The sequence below is a fragment of the Geotrypetes seraphini genome, chromosome 8 (assembly GCF_902459505.1).
Source record: "Geotrypetes seraphini chromosome 8, aGeoSer1.1, whole genome shotgun sequence".
NCBI lineage: Eukaryota > Metazoa > Chordata > Amphibia > Gymnophiona > Dermophiidae > Geotrypetes > Geotrypetes seraphini.
Window position 1 is genome coordinate 160,382,616 of NC_047091.1, and position 20,719 is coordinate 160,403,334.

The 20,719-nt window shown below is 43.7% G+C and overlaps 1 protein-coding gene across 17 annotated transcripts in view; it reads right to left on the minus strand.

Moving 5' to 3' along the window:
- Nucleotides 1-20,719, minus strand: part of ATXN2 (ataxin 2) — a 735,162-nt gene that overhangs the window by 136,519 nt on the left and 577,924 nt on the right. For 10 of the 17 annotated variants that reach the window (XM_033955181.1, XM_033955177.1, XM_033955169.1 and 7 more), the window contains one exon: nt 7,756-7,952. In XM_033955181.1, the coding sequence (XP_033811072.1) occupies nt 7,756-7,952 (197 nt within the window). Of the gene's footprint in view, nt 1-7,755; nt 7,953-8,287; nt 8,327-8,485; nt 8,613-20,719 lie in introns of all 17 variants that reach the window. The other 7 variants (XM_033955172.1, XM_033955173.1, XM_033955170.1 and 4 more) reach the window with 2 other exon arrangements.

Sequence of the window (20,719 nt, forward strand, 5' to 3'; positions counted from 1 at the left end):
AGACTGATGGAAAGGAGGGATAAATGTTGGACTGGGAGGGGGGCCAGAAAGGAGGAAGGGAAGAGAAATGGACTGCAGGGGGCAGAAAGGAGGAAGGGAAAGAGAAATGTTACATGGGGGGGGGGATGACTAAAGGAAGGGAGAGATATCAGACCAAAGAATGGAAGGGAAGGAGGGGATTCTGTAGTACTATAGAAATAGTAGTAGTAGTAGTAGTAGTATCTTAATATTATTAGTATGTTTTTTAAAATGCTTATGTATCTTATTGTAAATCGCTTAGAAAATTATGAATAGGCGATTAATCAAATTAATAAAATAAACATAAACATAATAGAGAGAGATGCCAGATTATGGGAAGGAGAGGAGAGATGCCAGATTGGGAAGGGGGAAAGGAAGGAGAGAGATGTTGGACCACTGGGGAGGGGGGAAGGAGAGAGATGTCAGACCATGGAAATAGGGAGGGAAGGAGAGAGAGATAGGAAGGGAAGGTAATGGAAAAGTAGATTTTGAAAAGAAAGCAGACATAATTGAAAAATTGAATGTTAACTTAATGCCAAAGATGGATGCAAGTAGAAAGTGAAGATGGAGAGAAAAACAGTTAATGGATAAGAAGGCACTGGAAACATAGTTAAAAACACAGAAAAATAAAGTCACCAGACAATAAAGGTATGGAAAATTATTTTATTTTAAATTGAAATGTATCAGTTTAAGAATTTATATCTGCTGTGTATATTGTGTATATATGAAAAATGAATGGAAAAAAATTGCACTACAATTAGTAAAGGGGGCGGGATTTGGGGGAAGAGCTTGGCTGGGTCTAGGGTGAAGCTTGGGAGATCTGTGGTTGGGGGTACTCAGTTGATATTTGTTAGACTTCCCTGCTGGCATGCCCTACTGGCATTTCAGGGCCTGTCGTGAGGGCCTCTACGCATGCATGGATGTCATGCATTCGTGTGATGTCATCATGGTGACGTCCATGCACTTCTGGGTGCCTCGAGCTGTGGCCACTACCTTTAGTGTGCCTAGGCTCAAGAAAGTTTGAGAGACACTGCCTTAGATGCTGCCTCTCCTTTCTTAAGAGACCTTTATCAATACAAGCAGACGATCTGAACAACAAAAGTCTTCTGTCCTTTTCAGATAATCTCTCAATACAGGACATTCCACTTCCTGACCACCTTCCTCTTCCCTAAACACCAGCAGCAAAATGGACCGATCAATGTGAATGAGGACACCACCTTGGGCAGACAGGACCGGTCTAAGCACCACTATCTCCAGGGAAAATAATCAAAAAAGGTTCCCTGTAGGACAGCTTGCAATTCTGAAATCCTTTGAGCAAAACAGATATCTACCTACTACAAGCAATGTCTTCAACACAACCTCTCTAATAAAGCATCCCAAGGACAACATTCAAATCTATGGAGAAACCAAGGGCTACTGGATGACACAGGAGCTTGATTGCTCTCAAAAAAATCTGGGTGAGTTGCCAGAGACTGACTGAACCCAGTCTCTAAAGCAAGATATAGCTGCAATCTGCACCCTCAGGAAGGCCCAGGCCAAGTTTTCATTAAAATTTGAATAACTCCTCACAACCATAAGTTACATCAAATACTATACTAATTCATAAAACTATCCAAACCTCCCTCCAACCACCCAAAAATTGATCCAGCAATCTGGGTCTACCACATATAAGATGTCTTCAAGCAAAAAAGTGCTATTTTATAATGATGTGTTCCCAATTGAAAACCCATAACATTCTGATTTTCCCTGATCCTATATGCCAATGGTATAGAGCAAATAAGAGGCAACAGAGGGCAGCCCTGACTAGTACCTTGTTTAATATAGAATGAGCTGCTATAGCCTCTACTGATTTTAATACAGGCAATAGGGTATAATTTTTGAATCAATGTGCAATAGCTAGATGCCAACCCCACTTTTCTCATTATAATAATAATAATAACAGCTTATATACCGCAATACCGTGAAGTTCTATGCGGTTTACAAAGTATTAAGCAAAGGTACAAATTGATTGACTTTAAGAGGGGAGGAAGAAAGAGGATTAATAGGACAGGAAATCCATTTTTGAGGAGAGAGTGATCAATAGAACAAGATATCACAGCAGACCAATCAAATGCCTTTTCTGCTTCAATAGTCAGAAGGACCAACTTCAATTGGGTCTGCCGAGAATTCCAAATGACATTTAAAGTGCACCTCATACCATCAGCCACTTAGGTCACAAAACCAGACCCATTCATATGAATCAGCCCAGCACCATAGAAAGATGTTCTGTTAACATTTTTCCCAACCATTTTACATCAAGTAATAAAATAGGTCTATACACTTCTTGCATACGTCACATATTAGGATGTAAAAGGATTGCCTCATAACAGACCATTCCCACAGCCTAAACAACAATTCCCCTATGTCCCTACAAATAACTTATTAAATTTAGCAGAATTTGCATCTAAACCTGGCGTTTTTCAACTTTTCAAATTAACTTCCCACTATATTTCCAGAACATTAACAGCAGCCCCCAAAGCATCCCTGATACATTGGGACAACTTAGGGAGTTCAAATATATCTAAGTACTGCTCAATTGCTCCTGTATTCGACTCCACATTATCACTATATGGCTTCTGATAAAAGGCCTTAAATCGAAAACTCCTCTCAGCATCCATATAATATAAAGGGCTCCTTTTACGATGCCGTGGTTTAACATGCGTAATAGTGCGCGTTAAACCGCTGGACGCGCTAGCCACTACCGCCTCCTCTTGAGCAGGCGGTAGTTTTTTTGGTTAGAGTGTGATTAAAAGTTGCGCGCATTAAAGCCACTACCGCGGCTTTGTAAAAGGAGCCCAAAGTGTCACCTCTACCTTTAATTTTCTTAACTACTTGGTTAGTTCTCTTAACTCGCAAATATCTAACCAACAATGTACCAGATTTATTGCCAAAAGATTTTTTGCTTCAGTTGCCTCCGTAAAAAACCTTATCCATCTACAACTTTTGTAAGTCTGTGGACTTGCTGAAGTTCTTTCAGAACAGTGCTACTAGGATGTTCTGACACATTTTTCAGTCAAAAAGAGGATTTGCTGGTCCCTCCCTTTCTAATATGCTTCCCACTTAATTAAATGACTCTGTACTACAGCTTTTAAGATACAGTTGTATCACTTTTTTAATATAGTCTCACATATCAATTTAACCCTGAATAAATTTTCATTAAGTCCCCAAAAATATGTTTTGGTGTCATCCCGTAAACCACCCAGGTCTACCCAAGCAGGGGCATGATCAGATATTTGAATGCACCCAATATTAACATCTTTCACCTGACCTCACATATTACGGTGAAACCAAATAAGATCAATTTGGATATAGATCTTTTTCTTTTTTTTAAAAATCTTTATTCAATTTCAAATCAAACAACAAGTGCACAAAAATACATCATACAAGTAATTCCAATATAGCACTATAATATCTAACACATAAAATCTAATAATGTAATAACCCCCACCCACCCACCATCACATTTTCAACTAAAATAGAATATACACATGTTATATAACATATCTTATAATGGGGGCCATTGGTAAAGTATTGCGATGAATAGTCATCAATTCTTTTCTGTTCCTTTTCTTTTTTAGCTGAATTTAGCACACTTATAGATCTTTTTCTTGAGCCGTTGTTCTACCATGGCTTTCATGCGATCGTATTTACCCTTTTTAAAGTTTAAGGTCGTGGTTAAGGGTTTGGTACGTTTTCCTTTCCCGATGTCAAGTTTAAAGTTGATCATGTTGTGATCGCTAGTCCCCAGCGGGACCATGACTTCTACTTCTTTTGTCGGTCCCGTGAGGCCATTTAGGACCAAGTCCAAGGTGGCATTGCCTCTTGTCGGCTCTCTTACCATTTGTTCCAGGAAGCAATCCCTTAGCACCTCCAGGAACTTGGCCTCCTTGCTCTCAAAATAATAATCTCCATTGACCACTACCCTCTGTTGTTTTCCACTCAGTCAGCTCCTGACCCAGTCCATTACTTTGAGGTCCATTCTGAGAGCATTCTATTTATTGGATGCCTGTGTGTGGAACACTGTCAAAGGCTTTGCTAAATCTATATGTACTACATCTAGCAAACTCCCTCTATCCAATTCTCTGGTCACTCACTCAAAGAAATTGATCAGACCTGCCACCTCTAGTGAATCCATGTTGCCTCAGGTCCTATAGTCCATTGATTCCAGACACTTAACTATTCTCTGTCCAAGATTCTGGCTTCTCTGCCTGAAAGGGTAGAAGCATATGATGAACTGTGAGAGCGTTTTAAAGCAGATTCCACAACCAGAGAATGTTGTTGTAATTGTGTTTTGTCAAAACCAGGACATGTTTGTATCCTGTGCATGATATCAATTTTCTTGGGGGTCATTTGAACAGTCAGTGGAGCCTCCCAGTTTTTGAACGAAACATCCTTAATGATTCTGTGGAGAGGTACCGTGATACACTCTTTTGGAGGAGAGTCAATCTAAACCTCAAAAAGCTCTGAGCAAGATACCTCTTCTGTTTCCAATCTGACTGGTATTGCTTAAGCCAAGTCACTGACAAAGGCAGGAAATAATATACTCTCTGAAGGAAACATGCCTCTGAGGTGGCAAAGAGGGAATCTCACAAATCTTCTTAGCTGAGCTGTTCGTCTTGTTCTGACTCCCAGGATAGGTTAGAGTCCAACTATTCAAAGCATTCCTCTCCTGAAGCATGAGAAAGGCTGTTTGCTGAGGCATGGGTTTGTCTTCCAACCTAGGAGAGAGCTTCTCTGCTGACGTTGATGCATGCATCAGTCTGGTCCATGCTGACCCCAACAGCTGACATTGAGCTGGTGCACAGATCCTCTCCCATGGCTGACACTCCAATGTATCCTTAAGCTGAGAAGACTGCTTAAGCAGTAGCCCTGAAAACTCTTCTCAGCATAGCCAAGATCTCCTCCTAGAGATGTGGTGTTGGAACTGGCTGGAATGCTGTGTGGAAGCAATCCTGCCTAGGCACGGGAGAACTTGCAATCCCTGAATGCTCAGGAGTGAAGATTTGGAAAGATGGAGACTGATCATCGAGACACTGACACTTGTCGTGCATTGATGATGCCAATGCAGGAAACTGCCAGCACTGTGCCTAGAGAAAGAATGATGGTGTTCTTAGCCTTTTTATGTATTTGCTCCCTTGATGCCAGATGCTGTCAATGCAGCATCAGTGCACTCGATGCTAATGCAGGTTCCACGTCTGGGGTCGAGTTCCTTGCCATGTTGATGTCAAGGCCGATGCAGATTCAAAACATTTATAACATTGGATTCTGCTGACTTCAAAAAATCTCTTCTGCGTGCACAGAGGTCACAGAATGTTCCGAAGCTCAGGACCCAAACACTGAATGCACTAGTTATAGGCATCAGAGCCTGAATGGTCCTACTGCATCAAGAACATTTCTTCCAGCCACTCAGTATCCTCTTTGATACGGAGGGGAAAATGGCCAGTTCAATGGCTCTGGGAGAAAAATGCCTTAAGGGCCCTGAAAGCCTGAAAACGCAAATTTACAAAAATGAACCAAATTAAGTTAAATACAAAAATAATGTGAAAACAAATAATAATGAAGAAAACAAGCAAAAATAAATCTGGGAAGGCACCAAAAATTTTTTAAGTTTGATACGCTGAGAAGTTGAAAAAACCACCTCTCTGCTCCACAGAAAATGAGATACTGCTCGTCCTGCACTTGAGTATCAAGTGGGAAGGCACTTGAGCATATACAGTGGGGGTACTGTCTCACAAATTTAAAGGGACGATGTACTTAACAGTGTCCACATCAGGCTCCATGGAAGATGTTACCTCAAATTTGAAAATATAATGCCTGCTTATCCTCAGAGAAACATGCATAGCCCTAAAGGTGAAGAGAAACAAATTCTAAAAAAAAGGTCAGAAGGACATCAATATAGTTACAATCTTACAGAAGCAGTATTATACTTTTCTGTATTAAACAAATATTTACATCTAAATCATAGCTTTTCAAAGTAACCTAAGGTTATAAGAAATAAATCAATAGGAGGAGGAAGCAAGATGGCGGCGGTATGATAGCAGCTGGGAGCTGGAGGTCGTGTTACTTTGTATACCTCGTGGTCGTGTTTCCTATGACTGTGCAATTTCCATTCTCTCTTTGGGGAGAATGTAGAATGCTTCATAGTAAGGGCAAGGGGATTGTCTGGGCGGAGCCTTCTATACCCGGACAAGTTCCGATGGACTGGTTCCTGACGAGCTCGCCGGCCTCAGCGAGGGGGGGAATTTTCCCTGCGGTTGCTCGGGTGGAGGGAGCCAGTGGAGCCTTAGGGCTGGAAACCCCAGAAGCCTGTTCACCGCCTAATCTGGCTCAGGAGGACGTGATTGGTGAGAATGCAGAGGTCCTAATCGCAAACCGAAGGAGGACCCCATGCTCTCCAGGAAGCTGAGTCGTCATTGAGTAGAGGAGCAGAGGGAACCGACTCCTCATTGGCAACTTTACCTAATATCTGGAGAATGCTCCAAAAGTTAAAAGCTGCAGCAACTAAATCAGCCAGCGGTATTTCTAAAGTTGTGAGTAAACTTGATGAATTATCTGAATCAGTTCATAATATTAAGGTTAAAACGGACTCTAAACTGGCTCAAATGACTAAAGAAATTTCCTCTTTACAAAATATTTCCGCTACAGTTGTCAAGGATAGACTTATTCTACAAAGGAAAATTGAGCAGCTGGAGAATTTTAATCGGAGGCTTAATTTACTTATTATTAATTTTCCTAAATTAGCTTTATCTTTACCTTTAGTTTTGTTCAATATGTATCTTACAGAAAATTTGAACTTTTCCTCTGAAATGATGCCTCCTATGAATAGAATCTACTACCTACCTAAGAGGAAAATAAATAAGTCTGAAAATCAACAAGAAATAGCCCAGCAAATTGACTTTAACAATCTAACTGATATATTAGATAATTCACAGGAGGAGATTGAATACAGAGAAACTTCGTTATATCTTTAGTCTTTGAACAGGACTTAAATTTAATTATGAAGGCTTTTTTTTCATTCTCCTCAAAGCTTGTTTATGGGTCAAAAAATATGGATTTTTCTTGATGTTACAAAGGTGACTCAAGATCGTAGAAAATTATTTTTAGCCATGCGGGAAGAAACAGTAAAATTGGGGGCAAATTTTTTGTTAAATTACTCCTGCAAGTGTCAAATAAAATATGCTGAGATTAAAAATGTGTTTTTTGCACCAGAGCAACTTCGACACTTTTTGGATACAAAAAAGTAATGAATGTATGAATTATGGCTTCAAGAGAATAGGCTGGTTTGATTCACATTAAGTTTTTCCTTAATATTTCCTTATTTTTAGATTGTAGATCTCCCTATCTTCTCTCTCTTGTTTCTCCTCAAGATAATATTGAGGTCTAAAAAAGAGTATTGCGAATACCTGTAAACTTTATATGATTTAGTTCTCAACTATTGTATTAGAGTTTTGAATTAATGTTTAAATGTTTCTTTGTGTAAATCATATATATATATATATATATATATATATAAACATAACATAAAAGTCATCAGGGTGTGTGTATATATATATATATATATATATATATATACACCCTGATGACTTTTATGTTCTGTTTTACTGTATCAAGTGAATGCTTGTAAGAGACTGAAATACTAATAAATATATAAATATAAAAAAAAGAAATAAATCAGTATATAACCAATAATGACCTCACCTGGGATTGATAATGCTGCACATGCTGCATGAGGGGTTGATTAGGAAACTGCTGAGGGCTATAAGTAACATACTGTGCTGAATAGGCTGGTGGGGTAGCTACTATAGGCGGGCCCGCTGCAGAAGCCGGATGGATCATGGCATTCTGGTGATGCTGATCTTGTCGTTGGGGTATATTTGGTACTAGAAAATGAGAATCTTGTAATTAGAGTGCAAAACAAATCAGTCTTCTGCATATACTAAAATGTAAAACTTACAAGCTAACAGAGGTCTACATTCACATGAATTCTTTCTGGTCTTTACTATTAACTGAAAACCCCCAAACTAAATATGCGTATTTTAAAATGGAAGATTAGGTTTATACCTTTGATAATCTTCTTTCTGTTAGTCCCTGTAGGATTTCAAACTCTAGGTGTTCAATCCTAACCCGCAATCCGGGAGTTGCAGAAATCCAAACTTCTGAGCACATGCTCCACCCTTTAGCCTGAGAGCTAGCAAAATATCCCATTAAGTCCCAAAGCCAAGCAACATACCTGGACAAATCCATGACAAGGGGGTATGGGGAGGATCCCCTGCAACATAAGAAATTTTTTAAACTGGTTTGCTCTACAAAATATTAACAAGTGATAAACAGGCACAAAGGAAACTCAGAAACATTGAGGACCAATGTAGAACTAAACTGCTATGTACAACGAGCACCCCAAGAAAGGCCTTCTGTAATGCATACTCACAGACAACTCTCCACAGATCTGTCAACTGGCTGGAACGCGTTCAAGTCTGTAAGGAGAATCATCAAGGCAGAAAGAAGCAGGCTATTCCAAACAACTGAAGGGCGGGTCGTATGGAATCCTACAGGGACTAACATAAAGAAGATTATCAAAGGTAGAAACCTAATCTTCCATTCGGTTACTTCACTTCCGGATTCCATAAGCTAGGTGACTTACCAAAACAATGGTGACATCTAGGGAGGGACAGAAGAGTCTGCCCTCAACAATGAGGACTAAAAAAGTGGCATCAGAACTAGCTGCCACATCTGCTTGGTAAATACTGGGTAAAAGTATGAAGAGAAGACCAAGTAGCCATCCCGCAAAGTTCATCAGGATGAATCGCAGAAGACTCCGCCCACGACACAGCCACACTTCCAGTCAAGTTAAGCAAAATTGGTGGCTGCTTGCTGCGGGTGATGGAAGTCGCAGAAATGGCCATTTGAATCCACTAAGTGATCAAAGACTTGGCCTCTGGCCGACTACGGCAAGGTGTAGCAGTAAGGATAAATAGGTGATTAGACAGCCGGAAAACATTAGTCCTCTCCAAACAGTGGTGCAAGACTCCCCTGACAGTCAACTTGCACAAGATCCGATTCTTTTGCTCCAAGCCTGCAGAAGGAAAAGCAAACGAACTTCCTGTTTGATATGGAAGGCAGAAACCACTTTCGGTAGAAAGGAAGGAAGGTAATAATAATAATAACAGTTTATATACCGCAATACCGTGAAGTTCTATGCGGTTTACAAAAGATTAGAGAAGGTACAGAATAATTGGACTTGAGAGCGGAAAGAGTGAGTGAGTAAGGTGGAGAGTAAGGGGGAGAACAGGTCAGTACAGAAAAAACTCCTACATCCAGAAAACGGATAAAGGATGCCCTGTACGAAAGAGCCTGAAGCCCAAAAAAATGCCGTGCTGAGACAACGGCGACCAAAAAGGTAGTCTTGACTGTCAAATCCAGAAGAGAAGCATCCTTCAGTGGCTTGAATGGGCCTCTCCATGGCCCTGCAGAATGATGTTAAGATTCCATGAAGGAAAAAGAAAATGCAAGGGAGGTCGCAAACAAAGTGCTCCTCCCAGAAACCTGGACATAATAGGATGAGCAGTAAGCGAACTAATGCCTCTGTGTGCTCTAAAACATGAAAGGTCTGCAACTGTAAGGGAGGCCACTACTAAACTTGTTTCTTGAACCACCTGAAGAAAAACCAGGATCCCTGAAAAGTGAGCACACCACTGTTGAAAAGCCTTCCAGACTTTGGCATAAGACGCCAACGCAGAGAGTGTCATCGAACGCAAAAAAAATTAAAAAAAAAATCGAGATAACTACATGCGAAAAACTGTGCTTTCTCCAAGCTGAATGCTCAAGAGCCATGCCATAAGACCAAAGTGCCGTGTGCCATGGGCACCGGTCCCCTGGCTGAGAAGATATCGATGAAGAGGGGGCCAGAGTTTCTCACCCCACAGAAAACGGACAAGATCCACATACCATGGGTGCTGAGGCCAGTCTGAAGCCACTAGAATCACCAGGCTGGGACGTGTAACCATACAGCAGAGGACCAGACTGACCAGAGATCCCTACATTGTGACTTTATGTAACCAAAGACTTCATTGTTATTCTTTTTCGCTGACTGTCCAGCTCTTCTTGTTGTAAACCGCCTCGAACTACTATGGCTTTGGCGGTATATAAAAATGAAATTATTATTATTATTATTAATTCACACCAACCATCACCAGTGGAGGACAGGTATGCAGTTCCACAGAGGACGCATTGCGCAGGCTAGAATGATAGGCATATGCCACAAAGGAAGTGGCCACCGCTACTTGCCTACCTTAAGATGCAGCTAGTAAAGAATGTTTTGTATCATAATATCCACCCTGTGATCTTGAGAATCCTTTAACCTCACTCTCCCATCATTAAGGAGGGCTGTGTGCTGGATAACCTGCACCTCGGTGTAATCAACTTTAGGCTGTTCAAACCTGCCGAAAATCAGGATCCAGGTGATAAAGTGTAGACATAGCTTTAGAAGGTAGGAAAGAGCTTTACGGGATATCACATTGCTCTGAAACCAAACCAAGGAGCTGTGGACTAAATGGAAAAAAGGGTACAGGGAACGGTCCAGGACTGACGCCTGAGGAATGAAAGGTGGAGAATCCAAATGGAGCTCTTTCAGATCATCATCAGCCGTAAAGAGGCGGACAGAAGCCTACCTAAAAATCTGCAAAGAAGGGTCAGAACCCAAATCTGGATGCTGAGGAGACCAGTCTCAGCAAAGGCATCAGCTGGATCCAAAATAAAGACAGTGGCAGGAGACAGAAGAATCAAAATCTCTGCATGGCAGGACTGCAATCGAGGTCTGACACAGCCAGATGAGAGGGCTCCCAAACAGGAAGCTTCGTCAAAGGTGAAACAGACCGAAAAAGGCCTGACGCAGGGTCTGAAGACAACACCCTTCAGAGGAGCCAAATAAAAGGCCCACTCTGCAACCATGGCAAGGCTCTGTTGAGGTACATGCATCGCGCCCAAAGTCTCCAGACTCTGAACACAGGTGTTATGCACCACACTCCAGGAAGGCCTCTATGCGAGATTTTCTTTGGAAGACACTGACCCCGGTCGGCTCTCCAGCCCAAGATTACTCGGAGAAAGTGAAGTCCAAAGCTCCTGCCCTCTCTCCCCCAGTGTGCTGTGGCACATGATCACTGATCCAGCACCAATCTGGTGCAATCAATGTCCACATTAAACCATCCCAAATGATTTTGTGTCAAATCGAGGGCTTTGGGGGCAGAAATAAAAGATAGAAAAAAAGATCAATTTTAAAATTCAAGATGGATACCATCACGAATTTGCACTAAAATGGCAAAAATAAATAAAAAATGAAAATATAAAAATAGCGATTTGGGGTCTGGGGAAATGGGGGACCTAAACCCTATCCTCAGAAACTGAAAAACATCTTTAAAATAATTTTATAAGCCATCCCGAAGTTCCCATTGGAGATAAGGAGAATTTAGGTTCTTACCTGTTAATTTTCTTTATTTTTTATTTAGTCCCTCCAGACTGGCACAGAATGGATGGGTTTATGCTCCTCTGCCAGCAGGTGAAGACTGAGACAATGACTTTTGGCTGTAGTACAAGTGGGATGTAGTCCCATCTATACAATCAGTCTGATGAATACCCAAGCAGGAAATGACTAAGCACAAGAAAACAGACCAACTCCTCCACACCCCAAAGGGGGGGGGGGGGAGAATAGATATTTGCCCCATGAGACATAACCACACTGTTGGATAATGATCAGAAGAAGAACTTTCAACATCTCCACATTTCACCAACTAAACCAGCCGAACCAATGCCTTTGCTCTTATACAGTTAATTATGTAGTAATTCATATTTAACATGCTCCCCCAAAACTACAAAAAGACATACTAAAAAATGCAGAAAAAAATGTACTCTTCGCAAAAAAACTTCAACAAGAATGACAGGGTGGGGGTCTAAGCTGGTCTAGAGGGACTAAAAGAAAAATAATTAGAATGCAAGAATCTAGTTTCTCCTTCTTTAGCATCCCTCCAGACCGGAACAGAATGGATGTGACGTACCAAAGCAGTACCCATCATGGGTGGGATCCTGAAGGGCTGCCACAAGAACGGAACACCGCGTCCCAACGCACTTGAATGTCCACATGGTAGTGGCGAACAAAGGAATACAGAGAAGATCAGACCGCTGCTTTACAGATATCCACCAGAGGCACAAGAGAAGACTCAGCCCAAGAAGCTGCCTGATCCTGAGTGGAATGAGCATTGAGGAAATCCGGAACAGTTTTTTTTTCTGAAGAAGGTATGCTGAAGCAATAGCCTCCTTAATCCAGCGCGCAATGGTAGACTTAGAAGCACCGTCCCCTTATAAGGACCCGCAATAAGAACAAAAAGATGATTTGACTTATGCAACTCCTGGGTCTGCTGAACACTACGGACATCCAATTTGTGCAAGTGCCTCTGCTCTACTGAGCCCTCCCAACTCACCCAAGACTGGAAGGGCAAAGGACTGGTTGACATGAAAGGGAGAGACGATCTTAGGAAGAAAGAAGGGAACGGGTGCAGCACGACCCTCTCCCTAGAGAACTCCAGGATGGGAGGCCTATACGAAAAGGTCTGCAGTTCGGAAAGGCATCTCACAGAAGTAAAGGCCACCAGAAACAAAACCTTAAGAGTAATGTCCTTCAACATGTAGGAGCAGAGAGGCTCAAAAGGAGGACAAACCAACACTGAAAGCACCAGATTGAGATCCCAGGCTGGAACCAAAGGATGAACTGGAGGCCAGAGCAATTTCACAGCTCTCAAGAAATGGACCACAGAAGAGGCCAAGTGCTGACTGCACAACAGACTGCAAAAAGAAGACAAGGCCGCCACCTGAACTCTCAGAGAGGACCAGGCAAGGCCTCGCTCCAAGCCATTCTGCAAGAATTCCACGATGTGAGGCAAAGACGAGCGAAGGGGCACCATTCCATGAACTGAACACCACTCCTCAAAAAGACGCCAAATGCGCACATAGGCCTGAGAGGTAGAAAGTCTCCGAGAAACTAAAAGGGTAGAAATCACCCTATCAGAATATCCTTTTTTACTTAGGCAATCCTGTTCAAGAGCCAAGCTGTAAGAGTAAAGGGACCCAGATCGAACATGGGAATGGGACCCTGAGTCAGAAGGTCAGGCGATAGGGGTAGAGGAAGAGGATCTGTCACTAGAAACAGCACCAGATCTGCGTACCACAAGCGAGTGGGCCACTCCAGAGCAACCAGGATCACGCAGCCCATGTGCCAAGCAATGCAAAGGACTCTAGCCACCAGAGGCCATGGAGGAAAGACATACAGCAGGCTGTCCATCAGCCAAGCCTGCACCAGAGCATCCAGCCCCTTGGCATGATAATCCCTGCGCTGACTGAAGAACCTCGGTGCCTTGGCGTTGACACTCGAAGCCATGAGGTCCATGATTGGCCGACCCCACGAGTGAACGATCATTTCAAAGGCTTCCAGACTGAGACATCACTCGCCGGGATCCAGCACATTCCGACTGAGGAAGTCCGCCTGAACATTCTCCACTCCCGCTATTTGGGAAGCTGAGAGATCCAGAAGGTGAGCTTCTACCCACACCATGAGAAAAGACATCTCCTGCGCTACCAGATGACTCGTGATTCCATGATGACTGATATAAGCCACCGCCGTGGCATTATCTGAGAGAACCCTGATCAACTTGCCCTCCAGCAAGGACTGGAAGGTCACCAACGCCAACCAAATGGCCCTGGTCTCCAGAAGATTGATGAACCAGGACGCCTCCACTGGTGACCAGCTGTACTGAGCCGAGCGACCGAGACACTGTGCTCCCCAACCAAGGAGACTGGCATCTGTGAGAAGCACTGTCCACTGGGGCTGATCTAGACACACCTTGTCCCAGATTGGCAGACTGAAGCCACCAACGCAGGATGCGACGAACCAAGCCCCGAAGAGGAACAGGAGAGTCCAGTTTGTGAATATAAGGGAACCACCACCGAAGAGGAGCATACTGAAGAGGACGCATGTGAGCCCGAGCCCATCGGACCACTTCCAGGGAGGGCGCAGAAAATCCTGTGCCCGAGGACAATGACAATCCATCAGAAAGTGAATCTGCAACTGTAATCTCAGCACCCATGCCTCAGGCAAGATTACTCTACCCATGCCGGTGTCGAAGAGAACTCTGAGATACTCCAAGCGCTGAGACAAGGACAATCTGCTGGGGCCGTTACTCTTCAACATATTTATCAATGACCTGGAAAAGGAGGCAAAGTGCGAGGTTATAAAATTTGCAGATGATACCAAACTGTGCGACAGAGTTAGATCCAGGGAGGAGTGTGAGGACCTGCAAAGGGACCTGGACAAGCTGGAAGACTGGGCAAACAAATGGCAAATGCGCTTTAATGTGGAAAAATGCAAGGTCATGCATATAGGGAAAAAGAACCCGTTGTTCAACTACAAATTGGGGGGGGCATTGCTGGGAGACAGCAGTCTAGAGAGAGACTTGGGTGTGCTGGTGGATGCATCACTGAAGCCATCTGCGCAGTGCGCAGCAGCCTCGAAAAAAGCCAACAGGATGCTGGGCATCATAAAGAGGGGCATAACAACCAGGACGCGGGAAGTCATCATGCCATTGTATCGAGCGATGGTGCGTCCACATCTGGAATACTGCGTTCAGTATTGGTCGCCACACCTCAAGAAGGACATGGCGGTACTTGAGAGAGTCCAAAGGAGAGCAACGAAACTGGTAAAAGGGCTGGAACACTGCCCATACGCCGAGAGGTTGGATAGGCTGGGGCTCTTCTCTCTGGAAAAGAGGCGGCTCAGGAGAGATATGATAGAGACCTTCAAGATCATGAGGGGCATAGAGAGGGTGGATAGGGACAGATTCTTCAGACTGAAGGGGACAACAGGTACGAGGGGGCATTCGGAGAAACTGAAGGGAGATAGGTTCAAAACAAATGCAAGGAAGTTTTTTTTCACCCAAAGGGTCGTGGACACTTGGAATGCGCTACCGAAGGAAGTGATCAGGCAGAGTACAGTACAGGGATTCAAACAGGGATTGGATGGATTCCTGAGGGATAAAGGGATCGTGGGATACTGAGAGAGGTGCTGGGATGTAATACAAGTATAGAAAGCTAACCAGGTAATAAGTATGGAAACCCAACCAAGTCGTGAATGTGCAAGACCGGAGGGTTAGGACTTCGATGGGAAGATAGGACTTAAATGGGAAACCAAGGTGGCAAGGGGGCCCCTTCTGGTTATTCAGACAGGTCGTGACCTGTTTGGGCCGCCGCGGGAGCGGACTGCTGGGCGGGATGGACCTGTGGTCTGACCCGGCGGAGGCACTGCTTATGTTCTTATGGACAAATTGACCACCTAGCCCAGAGATTGCAGAAATTCCACAACCCGAGCTGTGACCCAGGAGATCTCCTGAAAAAACTTTACTCGAATCAACCAGTCATCTAGATAAGGATGAACCAAAATGCCCTCCTTGCGCAAGGCCGCCACCGCTACCACCACCATAATCTTGGTGACAGTCCGCAGAGCCACGGCCAGACAAAACAGAAGCGCACAGAACTGACGGTGTTTTCCCAAAATCACAAAACGAAGGAATCGCTGATGAGAGGCTTGAATCGGAAAATGAAGATAGGCCTCCGTAAGATCAAAGGAAGTCAGGCTGAACCACTAGAATCACAGACTTCAGGATCTCTATGTGAAAGACGGAAACCAGAGTGCCATGTTGACACCTTTCAGATTTAAAATGGGTCAAAAGGCCTCTCTTTGTTGGGCACCACAAAGTAAATGGAGTACGGACTGTGAAAAATTTAAGGCAGACCTTAGGAAATTGGAAAACTGGGAGTCCAAGAGGCAGATGAAATTTAATGTGGACAAATGCAAAGTGATGTATATTGGAAAGAATAACCCAAATCACAGTTACCGGATGCTAGGGTTAGTGTCCAAGAAAAGGATCTGGGTGTCATTGCAGACAATACGATGAAACCTTCCGCCCAATGTGTGGCAGTTGCCAAAAAAGCAAACAGATGCTAGGAATTATTAAAAAAGGGATGGTTAACAAGACTAAAAATGTTTTAATGCCCCTGTATCAATCCATGATGCCATCTCATCTGGAGTATTGTGTTCAATTCTGGTCTCCTTATCTCAAGAAAGATATAGCGGTGCTAGAAAAGGTTCAAAGAAGAGCAACCAAGATGATAAAGGGGATGGAAAAAAAACATAGTAACATAGTAGATGATGGCAGATAAAGACCCGAATAGTCCATCTAGCCTGCCCAACCTGATTCAATCTAAAAATTTGTTGCTGTTTTCTTCTTCTTAGCTATTTCTGAGCAAGAATCCAAAGCTCTGCCTGGTACTGTTCTTAGGTTCCAACTACTGAAGTCTCCGTCAAAGCTCACTTAAGTCCATCTACACCCTCCCAGCCATTGAAGCCCTCCCCATTCCATCCTCCACCAAACAGCCATATACAGACACAGACAGTGCAAGTCTGCCCAGGACCAACCTTAGTTCTTCAATATTTACTATTATTTTCTGATTTTAGATCCTCTGTGTTCATTCCACGTTTTTTTGAATTCCGTCACCGTTTTCATCTCCACCACCTCTCACAAAAGCGCATTCCAGGCATCTACCACCTTCTCCGTAAAGAAGAATTTCCTTATATTGCTCTTGAGTCTACCACCCCTCAACCTCAAATTATGCTGTCTGGTTTTACCATTTTCCTTTCTCTGGAAAAGATTTTGTTCTATATTAATACCTTTGAACGTCTGAATCATATCACCCCTGTCCCTCCTTTCCTCCAAGGTATACATATTCAGGGCTTCCAGTCTCTCCTCATTCGTCTTTTGGCGCAAACCTCCTATCATTTTTGTTGCCCTCCTCTGGACCGCTTTAAGCTTTTTTGTGTTTTTCGCCTGATACGGTCTCCAAAACTGAACATAATAATCCAAGTGGAGTCTCACCAATGACCTATACAGGGACATCAACATCTTCGTGTCAGCATGCTTGACTTTAAGAATAAATGGGACATCTATGTGGGATCCCTACGAAAGTCGAGTTAAGGAACTGGGTGATTTGCACTCAGACTTAATGGGGTGGGTCAGTAGAGTGGGCAGACTTGATGGGCAATAGCCCTTTTCTGCCGTCATCTTTCTATGTTTCGTTCTTCTACTGGTTACGCCTCTCTTTATACAGCCCAGCATTCTTCTGGCAAAAGCCACCGCCTTGTTGCACTGTTTTTTCACCCCAAGGTCCCTCTCCCCATCCGTGCATATCAGCCTCTCCCCTCCCAGCATATACAGCTCCTTCCGATTATTAATCCCCAAAAGCATTACTCTGCATTTCCTTGCATTGAATTTTAGTTGCCAGATATTAGACCATTCCTCTAACTTTTGTAGATCTTTTTTCATGTTTTCCACTCCCTCCTTGGTGTCTACTCTGTTACAAATCTTGGTACCAGCAGCAAAAAAGGCAAACCTTTCCTTCCTACCCTTCAGCAATGCCACTCACAAACATATTGAACAGGATTGGCCTCAGCACCGAACCCTGAGGGACTCCACTACTCACCGACTTCCATTAACCACCACCTTCTGGCGTCTGTCTGTCAACCAGCTTCTAATCCAGTTCTCCACTTTGGCTCCTAACTTCAGCCCTTCAAGTTTGTTCAAGACCCTCCTGTGAGGAACCGTGTCAAAGGCTTTTCTGAAATCTAAGTAAATTACATCTAGCATATGTCCTCAATCCAGCTCTCTGGTCACCCAATCAAAAAATTTAATCAGGTTCGTTTGACAAGATTTACCTTTAGTAAAGCCATGTTGCCTCGGATCCTGTAATCCATTAGATTCTAGGAAGTTCACTATCCTTTCTTTCAGCAACCCTTCCATTATTTTTCCAACAACTGAAGTGAGGCTTACCGGCCTGTAGTTTTCCACTTCATCCCTGTGACCACTTTTGTGAATAAGACCACATCCGTTCTTCTCCAATCCCCAGGAACCACTCCCGTCTCCAGAGTTTTAAGAACATAAGCATTGCCTCTGCCGGGTCAGACCAGGGGTCCATCGTGCCCGGCAGTCCGCTCCCACGGCGGCCCCCCAGGTCCATGACCTGAAAGTGTTCTCTACCTAACCTAAAATATCCATACCCTATTCGCTCAATGTCCTGTAAGGTAAACCTCTATCTGTACCCTGTTATTCCCTTCGATTCCAGGAAGTCATCCAGTCCCTTTTTGAACCCCAGAATTGTACTCTGTCTTATCACCTCTCCGGGAAGCGCGTTCCAGGTGTCCACCACCCTCTGAGTGAAGAATTTCCTTGTATTCGTTATGAATCTGTCTCCCCTCAGTTTTTCTGAATGACCTCTTGTTTTAGTTGTCCCTGCTAGTCTAAAGAATCTGTCCCTCTCCACCTTCTCTATGCCTTTCATGATTTTATAAGTCTCTATCATGTCCCCTCTCAGTCTCCAGCCTGTCTAACCGTTCGGCATATGAAAGGTTCTTCATACCCTTTATCATCCTCGTTGCTCTCCTCTGGACTCTCTCGAGTATTGCCATGTCCTTGTTGAACAAGTCCTTTAATAGGACCTGCCAGAACTTCTCTGAGGTCCCTCAGTATCTGGGATGGATCCTGTCCGGTCTCATCGCTTTGTCCACCTTCAGTTTTTCAAGTTGCTCATAAACACTTTTCTCTGTGAAGCTTAGAATTTTGAGACGAGGCCATGAGGTCTAGTTCAAGGAGATCTCACTTCCATAAAAAGAGCTGGAACGCCCGAGGCAAAATTCTCAATATCCAGGATGTAGAAGATTTCACTAGTACTAACATTTACACTTTCTAGAGCGTACACAGCGCTGTACACTATAAACATACAATAAATGGGCCATGCACAGATTTCACGGAGAGAAAGTCTATCCAAACTCTTTTCCTGACCCATAAAATGATCTGCCAACAGAAGAGGAAGACAAGGGTCCACCCATTGAAATAGAACCACAACTTTACCTGCCAACTGAGTACATCACCTACTGCTCAGGCTATAGAGAAATACCCCCATTATAATACTGACTGAAAAGACCTTCAGTGTCATTCTGGAAGAATGGTTTGAAACTCCAGAAATGGTAGCCTGACCATGAGTAGAAGAATGAACAAGTACTGAGTCGCCTCTTAAGACCAGACTCCTGGAGCTGAGGATGGAAGGCACCGAGCCCCCCAACCCGACAGCCCGGGATTATTGGTGGACATGAGCTAGTCCAACAAAGACTGAGGCATGCCTTTGAAAAGAGAAATCTCGCTGAGCCACCAAATCATAAAGAGCGATGCTTGAGGAGCCTACCAAATAATTGGAGCCCTGAGATACCGGGAATCACCGGAACAAAAGCGACTACCGGGAATCACCGGAACAAAAGCGACTGCTGCAGCATTATAATGAGAAAGCAAGCCAAAGTTCCCAGTGGAGTCAGCAACATGGATCCTAGAACCTGTACAGAATCCCATACTCTTGGTCATGGTGATCGAAGAAGAATGCAAACTTGAGACTGTGACCCATCGCCCTAGTGTCTGGGAAGAAACACATTTCTCTCCTATATGAATAAAAACATCTCCCCGATATACCTATAAATAGTACAGGAGAAAAGAACGCTGTGCAAATTCGAAGATTCATGTCCAAAGAACTGAGGAAAAGAAACCACCCTTTTCGTGTCAGTCAAATGGTCTGACTGGAAGACGTCTGAATCAAGCAGTCAGTCAAGAAGAAATTAGGTGAATCGCCTGGTAGCGCCAAAACGGTACCACTGCCCACATTTTCTAAAATGTTCGTGAAGCCTTGGGTAGGCGAAATGGCATGTGCCAAAACCAAAAGCGCTGCTCCAAGAGAAGCAAGCAAACCTAGTGCAGATTCAGAGTCCATAGTGAAAATGTAAATATTCTCCCAGTTTTTCTGCAGAAATGTGTAACCCTGAGAAACTAATTCAGCAGAATGGGATCCAGCCTGCCCAATGCCCCTGTCTTGGGCAAGATGCAGTAAGTGGAACAACGTCCCTTAGTTCCTGAAAAGCTACAAGAACTGCCCCGAGGACCAGTAACACTTAAAAGGGAAACACAAAACATAGAGACTCCAAGAACAAATCGGAAACCTGAGGAGGATGCAAAGTTGCAAGCATCCTGAAAAATGTTCATAGCCCCCTGACCTGACATTATAGCGTCTTCTCCCTCATGAGAAAGCCTGAAGAGTCATTGGAAGAAGTCAAGATCCCCTCAGAATGAAGTGCAGAAGGTCAGGGAACGGCAGGATGAGAACTGTAGGATCTGTAAGAAGAAAGAAATTCTCCTAGGAAAAATCAAGTGTCGCAATGTAAAGAGGAGTATACTGGAACCATGAAAACAGTACTAACTCCATGCAACGTGAGCGAAATACGTATGTCCTTTAAAGTGAATACGTACTAGATGCAATCAAGATGCTGCATCTAACGCCCCGTGGAAAACAACAGCATCCTAACAGGTATCAGACAAAGCTCACATCACTAATGAGAGCTTCAGGGATGAGGCTAACTGCCACATAGCGCGCGCTCCTCCGCGGGTTTGATAGAATAGGTAACTGGCTCCTGGTTAGAAAGAGCTGCACAGCCTTTCCTGTCTGTTCGGGGGGGTCCGTCTAGCATGTGCCATGA